Genomic DNA, 21,121 nt, shown 5'->3' with positions numbered 1-21,121 from the left:
ATTATCAGCTATTTACATAAGCATGTAAGTATGACCATGGTTTTTTACAGCTGCGTGGCATCGTGTCTGCCACATTAACAGCAGTGTGAATGAAAATTCAAAAGCTAATTTGCGTTTACATGAGCAGCAGCGCTGCTACATCGACAGCAACGTGGATTTAATTCAAAGACGAACCGGCTGTCATGAAAACAGCGACGCTGCTTTTTCGACAGCAGCGGCCGCTGTTAAATCGAAAGCAGCGTGAACGTCAATCTGATGGGGAACCGGCGTTTACGCCAGCAGCTGCGCTGTCAGTGTAACATACTATTTGATGTAGGTTGAGCAGATTTTGCTGTCATTGTTACATATATGTACTGTCAATGTGACAGCAAAGCGCCTGTTATAATAACAGACAAAGGTAATGTTATTTTAATAACCAGGATGCTGTGCCGTTTTTTAACAGCCAAGGGCTGTTCCCTTAACAGTCGCGACGATTAAAATGACAGTCCTTTTTTTTCCGTGTACACTCGAAATTCGTTTTTCTGGTCGCTCATTTTCGTTTTCAGTTTTTCTTTTCAACGTCAAAGCAGTTTTTCTTTTCAACGTTAAAGCTAGTTTGAAGCCTAGTTCCGGTCTCCTGTCCATTCCGTCGACCATATCTTTCACTTCAGTGGAATTCACGACGAGACCGTGATTTTCCAACACCGATTTTCGGGTGGCCTCGATCCCTGCGGGGTCCAGACCGCGAGAGCAGTCGTCGATCAAAATCGTGTTGTAGCCTAATTTCAGGGCGTCCAGCGCAGACGCCCGGACGCACACATCATACGCGAGCCCGGCAATATACACATTCGTCACACCGTCCTTCCTCAAAAGTGCATTAAGAGCCGTTTCAGATAATTTATTATTGTCCCAAAACGCTGAATACGAATCAACGTCGTCCTTTGTGCCTTTGAATATCCTCACCGTTCCATTGGGCAATATCAAGTCCTTATGGAGATCCGAGCCCCAAGTTCCTTGCACACAGTGACGCGGCCAGAGCTTCTGGGTCTCTTTCGGGGGCCCTTTGAAGACAACTGTATCGAACACTTTGGCATTTGCGGCGCTGACTTCACTCGATGGGTCCAATTCACGCAAGTGCACGTTTTCGATGAACGATGAGTGGTTTGCAGGGTGATAATCCATGGCGAAATAAACGTTCCCGAAGTGCACTGTGCGCAGTACTTGGTTGATCGGCTCTACAACGTCCTTCCCGTTGTGTCCCGCCGGGAACGAACTGATGTTGAGGGGCCCGGATATAAAATCATTCTGGACGTCGATGGCTAAGAAAGCACTTCGCGGGTGTTTTAAGGGAGCGATCCACTCACTAGCACACGGGATGAATTCTCCTCGGTCGATGGCACCATCGGAGTTTTGATCGAAGACCTCGAATATATCGTCGCCAACACTTTGTGGTAAATCGTATTGCTGCCCGGTTTTGTCATTACGAAAGAGATCTCTATAAATTGAATTGAATTCACGCCAATCTAACCGTCCGTTCTTGTTTCTATCGTAGTGAGAGAACCTATCAATCTCCGCTTTTACGAAAGAGAAATCTCCCTTATAGGAAGAACACGAGCTGCCCAGGCCCCGGCCACAAACGCCGAAGATCAGAACACAATATATGAAAATTTTGTCACTCTTTGCGAAGGAATATTCGGATATAAACATGTTAGAGACAAGAAACGACTCGAAAAGTTTTAGTTTATCCGGATGACTACTGATAAACACTAACTTTCACACAAGAAAAATATATACTTTAATTAGTATACTCGTATGACTACTGATCAACACTTATTTTCACATAAGAAACGTGCATACTTATATTAGTGTGCTCATAGGACTACTGATCAACACTTATTTTGACATAAGAAAAATATGTACTTTTATTAGTATATGCTCGTAAATAAGTTGCTGGTTTAACACGACGAGCCACTGATCGGTGTCTTGATGTAATTGGTTGATTAAACTGAGAGTATGTCTTTCTCGAAGAAAATCTTTATCAACGCGCTGATAATTTCTGTGACGCCGATATCACGTATTAGCAGATGATATTTATATCTTAGTCACGTGGTCACTTCTCCTCTAATTTGAAGAAAGGGTCTTAGCTTTCTACCCACGGAAAACAGGCATTTTTTTTTTCAAGTCAACTCTCTCTTTGATAAAATCGATAAATTGGTCAACGGTAGAGATTGTCTCCACTTTTGCCCATCGTGGATCTTCCATTTTATCAGCATTTTCTTCAGTTTATTCAAATATTAATTATTTCAGGATTTAATCGCACACACATTTTATTGAATTTGTGGTGAGTAAAACTAAATTTTTTTGCGTATCTTGTCAAGAGTCGTTCACCTGGTAGAAGCTCGTTTAAATCTTAGTGAACGTGTATATTATGCAGAGCACTCATTTACAAAAGAGTCAACGTCAGAGGTTATCCATTTGATGAACTCAATAGGAGTCTGTGAGTCTGGAAGTCAATTGAATGGAAGCTATTCGATTATTGGTAAAATTACAAAGTAGGGTTACAAGAGGGTTACGCCTCCTGACCGCTTCACGCTCCCCCCCCCCCCCCCGAGGGCGCGACCCTCCAAGGTAAGCTTTGCGGATCTCCTATGAGTTAATCTCGCATGAAATGAGACAAAGCTCTAAAAAACGATTCATCAGGGACCGTATTAATGATTGTGGGGCGAAGCGGCTCATTCATTTTCGTTAATTCCTATAGAAAGGGAGGAAATATAAAAGAATGGTATTATAAGCTCAGAATTGTCGAGGGAGTCAATGATAATGATACTTTACCATGAAAAAGAAAACAATTTTGTTAATATTACGTCACTAATCACTGAAAAAATCACTGAAATCCCCGAATGGGTGAACAAAAGTAGAAATGAAAGAGAAAATTAACTGAGAGCATAGCGGAACATGATCTACGATGGTCGAAAGAAAAAGAGGCATAAGAACGGAATGAAAATCGCGAAAAAAAATCGTAAGGGAAAGTGGGGTGGAGTAGTAAAATATGGGTAGCGGATTGAATAGGCGCCTCATCCAAAACCCCATGTGGCCACCCTTTCACCAGGCGTTCTCTTTCGTCTCCTCCCAGGAGGAACCCAATCAAGCATCTTTTTTGGCAGCGTGTCGGAAATTATGTTTTCAAAAAACTGAGGCAAATTAACCGATGTTATGTTCCGTTTTGCATATTTTGAATTTCGGATTCTACCGGAATTTTGACACCGTTGCAAGCCCACCTACGTCACGGGGTGGGCAAATCGTAAATTGCGACGACCTCCGTTTTTTTCTTGAAGCTTCAAACGTGCCGGAGGTACGCCAGCTTACAGTAGATCGAGTCAATAAGAGAGGACGGACATTAATTATTTTACTAAAATTGCAAATTTTCACGTTTATTTCGTCAAATTTTAAGGATTGAGGGGTGCATGCTTCTTAAAGTATATTTTACAAGAAAACTAGTAGACCCGTTTCAAGACCTAGACATCTTGTAATAACGGAAGTATATGCTTCTAGAATTTTTAAATTTTGTCAGACTTCTCACATTGACTCGATCCACTGTGCGGCGTCCGTCAGACGGAGGAACCTCCCATTTGGATCCACAGCGCCAGCGCGGCAGATACCTAACTACGCCTGCGCCCCTGCGCTTCGCTCGAGGAATCATGAATGAAGTAGCGGCACGCGTAGCATCAACAACTCAACTTCGCAAACCGATCTTCCTCCAATCCCGATCTCCGGCCCCGCGGAGGGGGGAGGGGGCCCCTCAAGTTTAGCCTCTAAGCGTCGAGTCGCCTAGCAACCATGACCGAAGACAGTGAACGCCGTTATATTTTAATTCTCGAAATATCGTCGTCTCCCGCACGAAGGAACGTAACTCCAATCCAAGGTTGCCAAATTGACTCTAATAATTAATTTATTTTACAAAAATGTAAGTGTGCAATTTTTATCCAAATCTGTCTGATTTTTGCATGGATTAGGAAGAATAATCAGTGAAATTTTCAGTTAGAAATGCCTAAGATTTTTCTGGTTAAAATGCAATTCATGAAGGAAAATTTGGCAACATTGAAATGTAGTTACGTTCTTTCGTGAGGAAAACGACGATATGTCTCTGAAGAGAAACGTGTGCGTCTTTCTCAACTCCGCTACGGGGTAGCTTTTCGTAGAACGAATATGTATTTTTGTAGTTTTGGACCGAGTAGTATTAAGTAGTATAAGCAGGAGGACAAGGCGCCTAAGTGCGGTTTTTGCCGTTCCTTGAAATATGTGTTCGAAGTTTCGAGATTACAGAGATCTTTGTGGCGGAAAGAAAGGTCAGACGGACTTTTTGATGCTTAAGAATTGGAATTTGGGAGCAAATTGTTCACAAAATATGCACTAAAGGCCTAGATACGCACGGCGACTAATCGCCGCGAGTGAAAGGCGAAAGCCAATAGAGAGCCTTGATTTCGATCCATTGACGTCGATATATCGAAATCAAGGCTCTCCATTGGCTTTTGTCTTTCACTCGGGGCGATTAATCGCCGTACGTATCTAGGCCTTAAGGCAAGTTTTACTTGAAATCATTAATATCTCATTTTTTTTCAAAAACTGCTCTTATGCGCCTTTTCCTCCAACCCCTCCCCCCCCCAAATAATTGCGTGAATGGAGAGTTAAGGAAGACGGAAGAAAGTGAGAAAACGGCCGGATCCAGTTTAGAGAGAATTGGCTCCCCCTGATCAAGGGAGGGAAGGAGGGGTAGCGGGTAGCTAGATCCGCCTATGATGAGTGCCACAAAATGTTGGTAATTTGATCGCCTGGAGGGCCCAACAAGGATCCAGCCCGGGTAAACTGGAGACTCACCAGTCACCGGTCACCAGTCAACGGAGACTGGACACGAACACGAGCAAAAAGCAACGGTTTCGCGAAGAGCTTAACTTGGCCTTCTACGGCAGCTTGACGCTTGCTGATGCTCTCTCGGTCACCGGAGCACCACCCGTCATGGCTCGCATGAACCGCGACCACGGCCTAAAGAAAAAACGCCGTAAGAACATTCGAATGTTGCCAAATTAACTCCAAAAAAAGTACATATTTACAAGCATAATTGAATCAGTGAGAACGAAAACACACCAACTCGAAAAAATGAACATATTCAAGACACACGCAAGACTGCACAGAAGTTGGAGAAGTTACACAAGAAAAAGATTTTTGGTGCCGAAAGACAAGTACTTAAGGACACTTCAAAGGTCCAAGTTGAAACAGATACGTTAACTTCAATGAACTTTATGAAAACTAACTCTCTTTGATGAAAATTGAGCTTTTAAGAGTTACCGAGTTGGTGTATTTCGTTCTCACTGATTCAATTGTGAACTAGAGAACCTGTACACCGGAGAGTATATGGCCATCCCTGTGCCGCTCTCTGATTGGTTCATCAGTTTTAGGCTATCATGGAGCTCCAAAGTTGGTCCGATGTAAACAAACACGACCCAGAGGAACGCGTATTATCGGCTGAAATATGAATGATAATCACATTCAGAGGTGAATTTTCGGCAAAATTATCCATCAAAGGTCGGTCGGAGCGCGATTCAGAAGTCGATCATACAAAAATCTCTGTCACATCCAAAATCATGTCTAAAACTCTGTAGAACTTTGTCGCCATCTTGTTTGTTTACATTGGGCCAAACTAGGAGCGGAGGGGCTGGGATTTGTTTACATCAGTCCAACTCTGAGGCTTCGTGACAGCCGACCAATTAGAGAGTGGCACACTTTTTCTGTAGTAAAAGGACTGAGACTGCAATACTCTCCCGTATATCGGTACTCTAGTTATGAACATTTCATTTAGATTATCGGACACTTTAGATTCCAATTACGAGTGAAATTCTCGGGAAAATTTGGAAGAAAAACATTTACAACTTTCATGGTAAATTCGTATTATATTAAAGGAACTTTGGCAACGCCTGAAAGTTTACACGGCGTTTTTACTTAACAAGGCAGTGCAGAACTCGGCAACTGACAACGCTCGCCGAAAGAGCGAACTCGCGGTCATGGGCCTTTTTTCAATCCCTTGAGACCTGGCGGCCACTGCCATCACTCCGTTCCGGTCATTAAACTGTCGCCTCTCATCACTGATCCGAAAAACCGGATACATTTTGGGCAACGAATTTTCACACCCGAGATCAGAGACAATATATTTTAGAGACCGTGCTAATAATAATGTGTAATGTAATCGGGCAGAGACGGATCCAGCAATTTGGCAACACCGGATTCCCTCCATTTAAACCTATGTTAAATAATCGATTCTCATCGGAGCACCTGGCCTCTCCAAGAATCGATACATTTCCATAGGTTTAAATGGAGAATAATAATGCTGCCAATTTGCTGGATCCGCCAATGTAATCGGGCGAGGCAAAAAAGTTAAGTTCGGATGTATACGCTACTTTTCGTTCAACGATACCTAATCGATGTGCAACTTTTCTGGTGTAAAATTCGCCAAATGTTGAATGATGAACGTCGGGGTGAGCACTTTCCTGGGCGACTTTAGCAAGTTAAGTTTGCTAACCCAATTGCTCAACTCTTGGTCGCCTGTCATCATTAGGTGTTTCGAAGCGTTGAACCCAGAAAGAAACTTTCACCCTCTATTGGGAAGATCTGTAGTAGTGCGGACTCTCTAAAATATTGGCTGTGACTAGGATCGATAACTTTGAGGCGGCTGAAACAGAGAATCTGAGCCTATACCGCTTTACTCAGACACCCTGTGCCGGGTCGAGTTAACTTAAATCAATGAATATTTCAATTTTTTAGGATATGACACGCATGTACCTGCTTCATCCTATAGGCACCCATAATTTGTTGAATGCCCCCCGATTTTACTCATTGTTCTTTGTCTTTTTTTCTGTTTCAGGTAAGGAAGCAATGCATTTTTCATTTATCTTTAGTGTCAAAAGAAAATGAAGTTCTGGTGAGTCAAGTCATAATTGGTTTTCAAGCAACATTAGTTGTGACAAAGTCAGAGGGAAGGCTATGATAGGATTGCGCGAATGCCCCCTTTTTATCATTTTAGAGATGCTTAGGATTGCGCGAATTTTTCTGATACCGACTGCACATATCAAAATTAAATTAAATATCATCAGAGTTTCTGAGTCGTTACAATGAGGATACATATATTTCCCTTTAATTATGGTAAAAACGGGAACAGAAAGTCAAGAATGATTACACGCAGTCCTACAGCATTCCTCGTAGCATGTAGTCTTGCAGCGCTAATATGTGTTTACGCACGCCAACTGACCGACTGCGGTGCGTTTGGCGCAATGCGAGAGGTATTCATGCAGTCTTGTAGGCGCTGATATGGGCTGCGCGCCGACCGCACTGTTTAGCGCAATGCGTGAAGTATTCCTGAAGTCTTGCAGGGGCTAATATACGTTTAACGCCGGCCGCACTGTGTTTTGCACGATTATTCGAACTCGCGTTAGAATAATTGCGGCATCGAATAATAGAGCTTAAAAGGCCTACGTTGTGTTTCGACGATGTATGAGCATTCCATCGTTGCCTCGTTCCTCCCGAGTAAATATTTTTTCTGAGAAAAGTTAAGAAGGTTCTTTAAACCCACGACCATCATTCAATATTCTCACTTCATTTACCATAAGAAGGTAAGATATCGATGACCTGTCAACAAACTATAACCTCAACAAGCGTTAACATAAAAATGCGTTTATTTTCCGACTGTTTCCTGTTTTGCCAAACTTCTACCTTAAATTAATTTCATTTTAAATTCACGCATTCCTGTAGCAGATGTTAAGTTTTCTATTCGCGCAATCCTTGCGCCTATTTTGCGCAGTTCTCATATAGTTTCTTGGACCTTTCGCGCAATCCTGGATTACCGATGGGGAAAACGGAATCAAGACGGAAAGTTGGAGAGTTTAAAGATCCAATCATAATTTTCGGCTTATAAATATGGTTTTATAAAATGAGCTGCATTTTGCAATTTGGACCTATAAATTCCGGCTCATATGAAAAAACACTTATGTGCATAGGGAAACTAATGGCACATACGTTGTTTTTAAACCGGCCGGAATTTAAAGTTCTTAATTGCAAAATTCAGTCCAAATGTCATTCAATTTTTTCCTGACCTTAGCGTATTTTCGCATTACTCTCGCCAAGAAAGTTAAGTTCACTTTAGTCAACTCTACGTAGAATGGACGATTTGTCGAGGATTTGAGGCGTTGTCTTGCTTGCTGGGGCGAAAACTCGCCCACCGGGCTGTGCTGTCCGTCCGTCGTGTCGGGGGCGTCGAGAGCGGTAAGCAAGCCAAACGAGCTTCCAATTGGACATATTTCTGTCAAACGGAACTATGTGTATTATGACGTGAGCCCCGTTATGCATGTATTCTTATGGGTCTCAGGGCTCATGTCTAAATGCACATAGTTCTGTTTGGCAGAAATACGTCCAATTCAACTTCATCACCGTCCATTTAAGAGCCCGACTGTCAGCGACCGATGATTTGAGTTTTCACCTCAAAACGTCCTTCAACTTATGGAAGAACGTAACTGCATTCCAATGTTGCCAAATTTCCTCTCGCAAGTTGCATTTTTACCAGGAGAACTGTGAGAATTTCTAACTGGAATTTTCTCTGATTTTTCTGCTGATCTTATGCAAAAATCTTTTCTTTCTTTTTTTTTTTTTGAAGGAGAACAAATCGATATCATTCCTTGAAACAAGCCAAGTTCATAGCTTAAACTAATGTAGAGTGTTTTACCAACATAGGAGAAAAACTAATGCAGTGATCAAGAAATCACGTTGTTTAGTTTCCCCAAGACCAAAATAAAGTATGACGGGAAGGCTGCAACGTCGCGAACAGAGATACGTGGTTTCGCACCTTAGCCATCGATATCTTGCCCAGGAGTCGATTTCCTAACTTCTAATAATGTGATTCGATCTTCGTGAAATTTGAGAGAGAAAACATGTTCCGCAGTGTTTTAGTTCATATCTTGTCTAGAGACCAATTCTCAATTGGATAGCATTTAGTAAAAAAGGAACCAGCACGATTACAGTGTTTTCAAAATCGTGCAACTTCTTCTAATCTTTTAAAAATACGTGATACATGTACCATATCAAAATTTACACAATTATTTTTCTTTCAAATTAACAATTTTTTTGTGGGAAGCAAAGACTGTTTGCCGTTCTGGGAGATTTTTTAGACAATGGAGAATTTGCAGGTGTCTGAAATTTGATGAATTCCGTGTTTAAAAGGACGCCACCAAGTGAGCTGAACACGAGGATACCCTTGGTTCATAAATTGAACAATTATTGGAGAAGATATGACAACCCTGGTAAAAATTCGCAGTAGAATCTGTGTTCCAAAATACCATAGACCTACAGCCGGCAAGATTACCTTTAGCTTCTATAGCCGGCTACACAATTTATTATAGCCTTTTATAGCCGATGGCGATCAAGCAACAGCCAGGCGATAAAGTGTATGCTAAACGTTACTAATTACGGATGCTAGAACTTAGTGAGTTTTTGGACTACTGCTCTCTTTTTGGGCGGTAGTATCTTGATTTATTTTGCGAGGAAAGCTCCGTACTTTTGATGGATGCCTGCCATTCCTAATATATTAGACCGCCTGCAGTTTCGTATGATACTGTGCAATACTTCTGGTGTGAAATAGTTGCTTTAAGCGCCGTGGCACGCTGCGGCACGGCAGGCGGGCAGCCAGCGCGAAACGCACATTGGTGCCTACAAACCTAACAGGGATACTTCACGCGTTGCGCAATGCGTGAAGTATCCCTGTTAGGTTCGTAGGCGCCAGTGCCTTCCCGCTCCGCTTTGTGTTAGGCTCTAATATTTAATCTGGCGGAGTCAGCGTTATTCAACTCATGATTTTGAAATGTTTGCACATCCTGTATGGATTATTCTCATTTTAATTGATGAATAAAAATATGTATTAAAGGAAAATAAAATGTGTGTTTTGTAAATATTAAGTTGGTTCCGTATCAAACCTAATGATTTCTAAAGCACACGAATTTCTACACAATTTCTTATAGCCTTTTATAATCGATGGCGAAAAAGCAACAGCCAGGCGATAAAGTGTAAAGCCCGGCGATAAAGTGTAAAGCCCGGCGATTGGAACTATAGCCCGGCTGCATAATTTTTTATCGCTTCGTATAGCCCGGCCGTATGATTTTCTCCGCATTCTACAGCCAGCTATATTATTTTCTGTAGCCTTCCTTAGCCGGCTATAAGAATTCCTGGGGTATTTTGAAACGCAGCTCTTATCGCCAATTTTTACCAGGGAAAATAACCTAATCTGCTAAAATACATGTGTTTAAACTAGAAATGTCGCCAGATGACGTCACTGGGCGGTGCAATTTTTTACTTTTAAATATATTTTTATACTATTTCCCATAGCAGAAAAGAATTATATAAAATACTGTAAAATCAGCTCTTTAGACACTTTCAGATGAAGCAATTAAAAATTTGCGTGCAGATTCTCCATTATGAAGGGGCAACATTTTCACAACACTGTACTCGTGCTGGTTCCTTTTTGCTAAATGCGAGCCAAGTGTTGACCTGCTGTCCAATGGATCATTGGCTCGGTATTGAGTCAAGAGGTGGCCATTAATCCAAGCGCCACGCTGCCGTGTTAAAGAAGAAGAAATTTATGCGTATTATTCCATGAAATTTTCCGATATTTTAGATGAAAGTGGGAACAAAATTGTCTGAAAAATTGGAAGAAAAATATTCAGAACTTTCCCAGTAAAGTCGGTTATTAAAGGAAATATGCAATGCCTGAAGGCTATACGGTGTTTTTCCTCAGCACGGCAGTGCGTTTTTGGAACCTTTCAGCGGTTGAGGGACTAGCCGAGTTTGAGGGATGCGTCGAGTGAACTTGGAACCTGAGGCTTGAGGCACCAACACCAAGGAAGGAACGGGGCTTTGGATTGCGTGACTGATGGAGTGTGTGACACTGCCCCCGTTGATGCCGTTGCGTTGCCGTCACCGCGCGACGCGGACGCGACGTGCCGCGGATGCTTCGCGAGTCCGCCGACTTGGCGGTCACCCGACCTCGGCCACGGTCAAACGCTGACCAGTAACCCCGCCTCCATGCCTCGATTGCCTTTCAGTATGATGGGTCGATGGATCTTCTTTCACGTTTTTTTATTGTTTTTTATTTTTATTTTTATTTTTTATATATCTATTTTTTTAAGTAATATTTATTGACCCCCGTACAACGGAATTACAATATTTACATTTTAATACAATTTACATGTTCTCCAGATTAAAAGTGTCCGCTGTACAGAGTTGGGATCATTACAAAATGAGTCACTTTCTTCCAAGTGTAATTGTAAAATGGTTGACTACCCATCAAGGGCGTTGAAGTCCCATCGTCTCTGAAAAGTTTTTACCGAATTACCCTCAACTGAGAATACTCTGCCTTTTTCTTCCTCCTTTACTTATTCTCCTTCTTTAAATCTTTTTCTTCTTCCTTACTCTTCTTCGTCTATATCTTTTCTTTTTCCTCCCTTTCTTCCTCTGTTTCTCGCTGTTCTCTATCTTCCGCTACTTCCTCTTTTTCCTATTTTCTTCATCTTCTCTTTTCCCTATTTTCTTCATCTTTCTCTTTTTCTTCTTTTCTTCATCTCTCTCTTTTTCCTATTTTCTTCATCTTTCTCTTTTTCCTATTTTCTTTATCTTTCTCTTCTTCTTTATTTTCTTCTTTTCCTTCCTCTCCTGTATTTCATTCCTCCTCTTTTTCTTCGTCTGCTTTATTGTATTTCTTTTCCTCTGCCTCTTCTTCTTAATGTTTTCATCCTACCCTTCCTCCGATTTTCTTCTTCTTCTCTGTTATCTTCTTTTTCGCCCACCTCATCATCTTATTCCTCTTTCTCCTCTTTCTCTCTGCTTCCACGTTTCACCTTCCCTTCTCTAATTTCTCTTTCGCTCTTTCTCTTTCCGGCCTTTGAGGTTCTCCCAGTCTCCGATTACACTCAAGGCGCTATACCTCGTTTAAATCTCAATTTTACATCTCCACATTTCTGAAACTCAGTATTCCGCCAAACTTCAGCCTACAAGGAGTTTGCTTCAGCGATGGAATTTTGAAGAATGTTGGCCTAAGAGCTTGGTCGCACTGTGAATTTTACGTGCAGATTCATCCTGTTGAATAAGAACATTGGCACAAAATAATTACTCAATGGGCCTGTTGCATGCAAGAGATAGAGCCGTGCGAATAGACTTTTTAGAGGTTAAATGACACGAAAATTATGATGGTCACCTAAAAAAAGGCTGAAATACACTCCTTACTGCGCAATTTGCGTTGTTAGGTACGCGCTTTTTTCAAATTTCCCGCGGCTGGGGGCAGTTTTCTAACGGAAACAATTAACGGCAACTCGCAGCTATTCCGGTCAACTTAAAACTGACAACATAACCTAAAAATCGGAGCTCGTGATATCGTGAAATGAAATGTAGAAGGATTGCGTTGGATATTTAAAAGTTGATCGATTTGGTTACCGCATAAAGCGTATATGGACCACTATAAGAGATCACGTTGGGTTTGTAAACAAACTGAAGGAAAAAAATAACAACAACAACAACGACTCGGTATCTTCCGGAAATCACCGAGCCCGCCGTTTCCGGTGATTACAAAACTGCCCTCAGACGCGGGAAATTTGAAAAAGCGCGTTCCCAACAACGCAAATTGCGCAGTAAGGAGTGTATTTCCGACTTTTTTAATGTGGCCATCGTAATTTTCGTGTCATTTAACCTCTGAAAAGTCTATTCGCGCGGCTGTATCTCTTGCATGCAACAGGCCCATTTTCAATTTTAATGGAGCCATATATTCACCCACGCACTTGTGCGGCAAATGGACTTGGGGCGAGGCGAGCATGCATTGGGCATCGACATAATTAACCCGGACTCGAAAATAGATCGCGAGTCATCGATTCAAAAATGTGCCAGTCGATCATGGCTTGACGCACTAAAGAGCTTATTTTGTCTGGTCCAGTGGCAAGGCCTGAATGATCGATTATCGATACATCCCCATTCGAAGCTATGGAGAATCGATAATTTAGGTGTTTGTTGCGAATACCCTGTTTATCGATCCTTACCCATAGGTTTAAATGGCAGATCAATCGATATATTGCTAAGCATGCCACTGGCTCGATCTTGAAGACTCTCCCTGCTGTGCTGATACTGTTTAAACATGAAGAGAGTACACCCTCAAAAATGTTTGATGATTGTAGTGGTTCGTGTTTATAAGATGATATGAATTTCACACATTTTCGCCATCAAATGTTAGATTCTAAGCACGATCCAATGGATCGCCCTACCGCAGAGTTTGTATTTATCTTAGAATTGGACGTATTAATACTGGAAAGGGCTATGCTCCACGCAAATCCTGTGCTCATAGATCCTTTCATCAAAAATGCGTTATGAACACAGGGTTTATACTATAACAATTTAATTTCTAAGAGTGTACTTAAGTGATGATATTAATTTGTTTGATGATATTACCTTTCTTTCGATCACTTGTTATTAGACTTTAGGCGATAGCTATTTCGATGTTACGTACACATCAAGTTGACTTTTAGTGTTTATCAAATCCAAGTGACCTGATGATGATGTGTAAGTAACATCGAAATAGCTATCGCCTAAAATCTGATAACAAGTGATCGGGAGAAAGGTAATATCATCAAACAAAATGCAGCCCGATAAAAAGAAGTTCAACTTTAAATTGATGGAATTAAGTTTAAAGAAAACTGACGGCACCTCATACACCCCAATGATGACATCAGCGCCACCCCAACATTACCATCTAACATCCAATCATCAAGCAAGACAAACTATTAACAATACTAGGAAACTGCAGCTGCGCTAATCTTCAGATTCCAATATCAAACAGATTTCTTTTAAATTGGTGCAACCAAGTATTTTATTAAAAAACTTCATCGTATTTCTAGGCCCGGCAGGCAAATCAATCAGGCATTGGAATGGGTTAAGTCATGGTGCAAGATAAACAAGCAAAGCGCCCTCAGATAGTGCCGGATGCGACGAACACTCATTTAAAATTCTTAACTCCTGGATGCAACTATTCGGCCTCCATGGATGTCCGTGTTGCATACGCACGGAAATGAAGGCGTTTTGACTATCCGGGCACTCCAGGCTGCGCGGCGGCGCACGATGGATCGAGTCAATCAGAGAGGTCGACATGAAATTTTTGATTAAAACTGCAAATTTTGATGTTTAATTCGTCACATTTTAAATTTTATGGTATGTTTCTAGAAGAAAATTTCACAAGAAAACCAGTGGAATCGCTTTTAAAGTCTCAAAGTTTTGTATAAATGGAGTTATAAGCTTTTAAAGTTTCCAAATTTTGTCCGATCTCTATCCCGTTAACTCGATCAACTGTGTTGCGCCGTTGCGCGGTGCCAACGGCGAGCCTCATTGCGCTTCCGATCCTCGCTAATCGCGCTAATCGTGGTGTATGTGAAATTCTGATGAGGAAACATGTATCATAATTTTTAAATTCACACCTTGTCTAGTAGTCCATTCTGAACTTTGGCACCCTTCATTTTGAGTTATTACCCTTCCCAGTGTTGAAGATTCAACGAAATGGTTGTTAAACTCTTATACAGACCAAGGAACAAGCGATTCAGTGCGAGGCTCGTCGCAGGTGCGAACCTCGAGCAAGATGAGAGCGCACAAGAATTATAATTCCAACAGCTCACTGGCTCACTGGCTCTCCTACAAAATAATGAATTCTGGTCAAGTACTCACCGCACATTTAATGACTTTGCACCGGAACCATCCTGGCATTGAATTACATCTCTATGAAACACGAATCCGCCGCAATAGTGCCAAAATTTAAGGAATATTTGGATCCCTCGGCATGATTTCGTGATTCGTGTCTCGCCTTTTTCGTTGAAGTAGACTGGTGGCCAAGAACGAGCGAATTACAACGTTACCACGTGTTGTATTTTGATGACTTCCTCAGAAGTGCTTTTGTGTCATCTCTTTCCAAACCGAGATTTCTCGAGGAAATACGAGTCCCTACCTAAATGCATATCGAGGGCTAACGAACAATACAACCTAACTGACAATTTTGGCAAAAATGAGTTAACTGCTTTGCCGAATTCTAAAGTTTAAAATTCGCAAGCTGATGAATTTGGTTTTTTTCCCAATTGACCCTCACACTGGAAAAAAAAAACACATTGGATCTGGAGTCCAGACTCTTGAAAACATTGACAAGAAAAAATACTCTTGATTCAATCGATTTTTGCTTGAATCAAAACGAAATCTACTTAAATTAAGAGGCTTGGTTCTTGATTTAAGCTAGATTCTGATTGAATCAAGAGTCCTTTTTCTTGTCGATGTTTTTAAGAGTCTGGACTCTAGATCCAATGTGGTTTTTTTTTCTAGTGCATTCATCTATAATACAGACAGCCTCTACATTGCCGTGCTATGGAAAAAAGCCACATGAGCCCTCAGACGTTGCCAAATTCCCTCTGATAAAATGTTTATCTTAGAGGAGAAATATAACTTTTTTCTCTTGAAATTTTTAGATAACTTAGATCAAATCGCGAATAAATTTCTTTGAAAAATTGAAAGAGAATCATTGACAGATTTCCCTGGCAATTTTTATTTTATCTCACGAGATTATTGGCCTTGTCTGAAGGCTCCTACGGCGTTTTTGCTTAGCACGGTTGTACAGTGCGACGTGACTTTCACAGATCTTTGAAAATATGACTAAAAATCCAGGAACATTAAAGAATGATCGAACAATCATCTAATCGTTTCCGCAACCACTGTGATTCGAATCCTCTTTTTGAAGAAAATAAGCAGAGCTGCACAGGAATCTCTGCAAGCGCGTAGGATGCTTGCATGCGACATATCATGATGGACATGCCGCATTGCCACATGCCGCGATCAACTAGGGAGAAAGTGCCTTCAAAATCATGCCTATGCAACAATGCAAACAAGAATGAGGGTCTATTCCACGTTGCCGCTTTGTTCCTAAAGAAGCAGAGACAAGAACTGCATATAAGGTGTTATGGCGTGATTGCGCATCTGTGCTTGACTTGTGCTCTCTCACATCTCTCGTCTTCAAGAAATGCCCCCTCACTGAGAGCGCCTTAGAAATTACACGTTAATAACCTGAAAATTCACGTGCAATTGAAATGAAATTTTTAAAAGTTTCCAAAGTTTCATGAAAATTGCCTACAAATAGGAGAACTTCATAAACTTTCACGTGAAATTTCAAATTCCCATTTTTTTTTTTGCCAAATTTTTTATCTCAGCCCCTTAAAAACTTGCTAAAAGTGAATTTAATCTTTGACGCGTGTCAGGTTTTTTCATGGAATGGCCAAAAAATGTGATTATTTTTGTCGTTAATAATAACGCATTCGATTTTACATTATTTCCTAATTCTCCACGGACAAAAATACTAAAAAAAAAAAAAAAAAAATTCCCGAAAACGTCGGGGGGGGGATAGGGTCAATAATTAATCATTGTATCGATTAAAAAAATACTTTTTTTGATTGATGATTCAATTTAAAAAATAATTTTTTTGATTGATAATTCAATTTAAAAAATAATTTTTTCAATTGACAGATTTCCTGTTCCGAATGTAAACGCGTTTTCGAAGAAACGAACACTTCGTAAGTCCACAGAGCTAAGTATTCAGCTACGCGGTTTTCGTCAAGTAGTCAACAAATCGAATCCTCAGATTTCGACGGTAAATGCTCCTTAGCGTCCTGAAGAATATATTTGCTCAAGGTTAAAGTGGATTTCGTGATAATGGAGCGCGTAAGATGTGAAATTGCAAAATTTCATTTGCAATTTCGGGTACATTTTCATGTTTCACGGCAAAGAAAGCTATTACCGTCATTTGCTCATTCGATCTGACAACACTTACTACAAAATACTACGTATAGTACTACGATGAGTACGATAACGGATTCTTGGTCTCTTATTGGTCCATTCTGCTCTGAATGCTTCATTCATGAATCGCCGCGGGCAATATGGCGGACCAGCGCACGCGCCCACCTCACCTTAGCGATTGTTTACTAACATTCCGATCCCACGTGCAATTATACTTATTCACTTTTCTTAATTACTAATGTTCTAAATATAAGTAAGTCAAGCTATAATCCGCGAGTTTTTTTCTTTTGTTGTTACGCATCATTGCTCGTACTTTATATTTCTTAAGATTTTATGGTCCGTTTTACTCACTAGTATGTATTCATCCATGCTTCTAGATACAGATTCCCTGTCAGTCCTCAATCACTGGCAAACCTTCACTATTGCAATACCTCCGGTAAACCTTCACTATTGCAATACCTCTTAGGTCTAGGGGGTATTGACTATGATACTTTCTTCTAGTGTACCTTAGTTCAATTTGTACATGACTGAATCTGTTCCACGAGACCAATCTTCCCGAAGGTAATTCTCGGACCCTTGATCTTCTCTGGACAAGTGTCAAGAAACAAGTTACGTAAGGAACTTTTTATTGACTGATATATGTGAATTGAATGTACGAATATGTGTGGAAGCCATCCTCAATATCAATTTAACATTTGATCCCTCTCTCTTTCAGAGTGGAGAATGGTTTCATCTCAAGATGCTCGAGGCAATACCTGCCTTAACCTCTCTTGGAGATTCCTTAGAAGAAGCCACTCAGCTTCAAAAAACTCACGAAGACGTCATAATGAAAATTCAGGTAAAAAATGTTTCTTACATCGCATTGATTTTCCCTCATTCAGGTGGCTAATCTATGTCATAACGTTCTTTGCCCTTGCTACACCGACAGCACTCAGTTTTAGTGCCGTGTGAATGATCACCTTTAAGTAAGTATCCAAAATCGATCTATAGGTAGAGTGTTATCATCATTGTATCAGTAGCCTAGAGCAAAAGGGCAGTGAAGTAATTAATGGTCAACTAATTTTTCCAAAAATTTCAATTGAAATTTTGACAATAAGCCAGATCTCATCTAACTACCTTTTCTGGAAAAATGGACACCTCAGTATGGAAGACAGTAGGTTAAGAAAACATGCAGGAACTTACTGAGTTGCTGATTTTCCATTCACTACCTAATCTCAGGATCTGTTAAGGTTATCTCCTCTCTTATTCAATCTTTACTTGTTCCAGAGCAAGCAAAGTCCAACAGAGGAATTACTTAGAAAAGCCGACCAACTGATAGCATCTCAGCGACCTCGACCAGAAGTTTATGCAGCAATGGCGGAGTCCTTGAGCCAAGCGTGGGAAGACGTCATCAAACACCTTATGCGGCGGAGAGATATTTTAAATCTAAATGTCTCTTACCAAAGGTACAGATAAAGATAACTAAGTAAGTTAAAAAGGTGTTCAGGTTGTAGGGAAGCATTGAAAAAAGCTGGTACTCCTGGATATCCTCTATCAAGCATTAAAGAAATGAATCCCACCATAGTTGAGAGTTTCAAGAAAGTCCGTACTTTTGCTAATCAACACCCAAAAAAATTGACATGGGATATTTTTGCATGGTTTAAAGCCATGAGTGAAGAAAATTTTGTAAACTGTGAATGTCTTTTACAAATTGCCAGAGTTTTGCAAGAATTCAGATTTGTAATTGTTAAAAACTTGTTCTCCTAATTGTTACCATGCTTGCAAGAAGGGGGGAAACAAGTGTCACATTCTCAATTTTTTGTCCGAAAATAATGAAATTCTTCAAAACATTTGTGTCTACTGCATCAGTGGCTGGTTTTTCATCCAAATCACTAAGATCACCTCTCAGCAATTCAGTGTAGTGTTACTGTTCTTAAAAAAAAGATGAATATAGGTACCATTAAAGAACTGCGCTGATCTACATCCGTAGAAATGACAATAAATTCTATTATGCACTTACAAAAAAACAAAAGAAAGTAAGAAAGGGCTTTAAAAGTCTGTTTAGTGAGTTTCTATAGGACAATTTTACTGGATTCTTTCTTTAAGTCTCTTTTATTCATTAAAAATATCTACTCTTTTTCAGTCGAGCCAAAATTTATTTTGAAAGAGTGCGAGCATTAGAATTACTTTGTAGCGGGTCACCGATACCAGACAATGTCGAATTAATACGAGAAAATTTAGAGCATTTACAAGAAGTGAAGCGTGCCATGCTGGAGTCTCTAATGTCGACACTTCAGGAAGGAGAAGTGATGCTTGAAACCTTAAGAATAGTGGCAAATGAGAAAAGAGACTCCAGACCAGATGGAACAAGAACTTCCTCTCTTTTAGGTAAGAATGAATTTTATTTTTTCTAAAGTTATGGCGTCCATTTTTTCAGCCTTATATTCAACATGGAAATTGGAATAGAACCCTCTTTGTTTTCTTTTTTCCAATTACTAGCCCAAATCAACTATTTTCACAGTGGCGTATGCAGGATAAGGTTCTGTGGGAGGGGGGACAAGCCTCCCATTAGGGGGAATGGAATACCCCTCAGGTGCAGCGGGGAGTCCGGGGGGCTGCTTCGAGAAAATTTTCAGGATTTTAACCCTGTGAAACCCCATTTTTTAACAAATTTAGTCATGCAAAGTGGTAAGAAGCTCTCCACTATTTTTCTCCTAAAAGACCTTAAAAAATGGAAAACTGTTTATACAAGACCAAATGTATGTTTTGACCATGTATGAATGTATGTATGACCAATGCATGTTTTGTTTTAAGTATGAGAAGAAAAAAAATCCACTAACTTCCTGAAGAAAAAATGAGGCGACGCTCGAGGACGTTCGTCTGACTTCGAATCCTTTCACTCGTTTCTCTAGACAAAAATATCAATCGTAAATATGCCCCTGTTTTCACAGAGTGAAGAAGAAGCTTAAACATGTGAATTGGATACATAGTTTCTTCTTTGCATGTCGAATGAACTATGTGATTTCTTGAACTCACTGATGCTTGGTGTTTACTCAAAATGCAACTTGGAATCTTTGCAATACTTAAAAATAGTGATGATGCATATCTTCAAAATATCTCATTATGATTTGTAACTTTTAAAATATCAATTTCTGACAAAAGTAAGTATCCAAATGTAACCGACCATTATTTCATTGAAGCCGCTGGCAGTGTAAAACCTCCTAGATATTATGTTTATAATGTAACACTTGTATATCTTCTACAATTTTTCCAGACATATTTTGAACTTCTTTGATTAATGAAAAGGGTTTTCCGGACTTGTGAATAATTGTCACTCAGCAGAATCTCTTAAGTGCAGGAACAGCCATATGATGTGCTGTCTGGATGCAACAAATGCACATCCTTGTAATCTTTGGATTGCGTGAAAGTTAAGACATGACGAGCAATTTCAGGAAATTACCATAAATACCTATACAACCTTTTAAAAACAGGGTAAAAGAAATTGTTGGTAAATGTTTTAGGAAATAGGGATTGGATTGAAGAGATTTAGAGTCAGGTGGAGGAGTGGTTTTGCATTTTGAATTTTGGTTTGCATCTTGTAAGGTGTTGGGGTCATCAAAGTTTAAAGTATGATTTAATTTAACTTTTTTTTAATTCTTTTTAGCAATATCACAAGTGGAGCATTGGATAGAGCAGCTTCATGACCAACGACACCTCATTGAACAGATATGGGCACGAAGAAGAACTTTACTGGAGCAGAGCCTTGCTCTATCACTTTTAGCAACTGATTTAACTTTACTAGAATCTCTTCTGTTCGATCGACACGAAACTTTAAGTCGATTGAAGAACAACCTTGGAAGCTCTGAGACTGAAGCGAAGTCCTTGTTAGAATCCCTGCAATCTTTGTTACCTGAAGCTAAAGTAAGTTCTTGTAGATCTTGTGCCTAAAATATTTTCATTTATCATGTACCCCTTTGTGCACTTTAAATCAAATTAATGATCTCAATGTCTCTTGTGAATGACACAGTTACTATCGTTAGCATTTGCTCTTTCTATATAAAATTTCAAAAGATTAAGAAAAAGCTCTAAAATTGAAAATCCTCACAGAACTTTAAAGATGCTCATAGCATCATGCCTGATGATCAGATTTTAGAAAAGACAGTTTGGAAGTATTCCAGCTTTTGACAATTTTTTTGGTGGAATGTGTTCGAATACTTCATATTCTTACCAATAGATCATGTATTGATGGCTTAATGAAATGAAAGAACTCCAATCCAAG

The 21,121-nt window shown here is 40.1% G+C and overlaps 1 protein-coding gene across 4 annotated transcripts in view; it reads left to right on the top strand.

The window, feature by feature from the left end:
• Positions 1 to 21,121, top strand: part of zormin — a 124,622-nt gene that overhangs the window by 32,778 nt on the left and 70,723 nt on the right. For 3 of the 4 annotated variants that reach the window (XM_072296800.1, XM_072296798.1, XM_072296799.1), the window contains exons 3-6: positions 17,579 to 17,701; positions 18,130 to 18,308; positions 18,986 to 19,230; positions 20,507 to 20,763. In XM_072296800.1, coding sequence (XP_072152901.1) covers positions 17,579 to 17,701; positions 18,130 to 18,308; positions 18,986 to 19,230; positions 20,507 to 20,763 — 804 coding nt within the window. Of the gene's footprint in view, positions 1 to 17,097; positions 17,117 to 17,578; positions 17,702 to 18,129; positions 18,309 to 18,985; positions 19,231 to 20,506; positions 20,764 to 21,121 lie in introns of those variants that run through there. The other variant, XM_072296802.1, reaches the window with a different exon arrangement.

The sequence above is a fragment of the Bemisia tabaci genome, chromosome 2, assembly GCF_918797505.1.
Source record: "Bemisia tabaci chromosome 2, PGI_BMITA_v3".
NCBI lineage: Eukaryota > Metazoa > Arthropoda > Insecta > Hemiptera > Aleyrodidae > Bemisia > Bemisia tabaci.
Note: the sequence above shows the minus strand (reverse complement) of the source record. Positions and strands in the feature narration are given on the sequence as shown.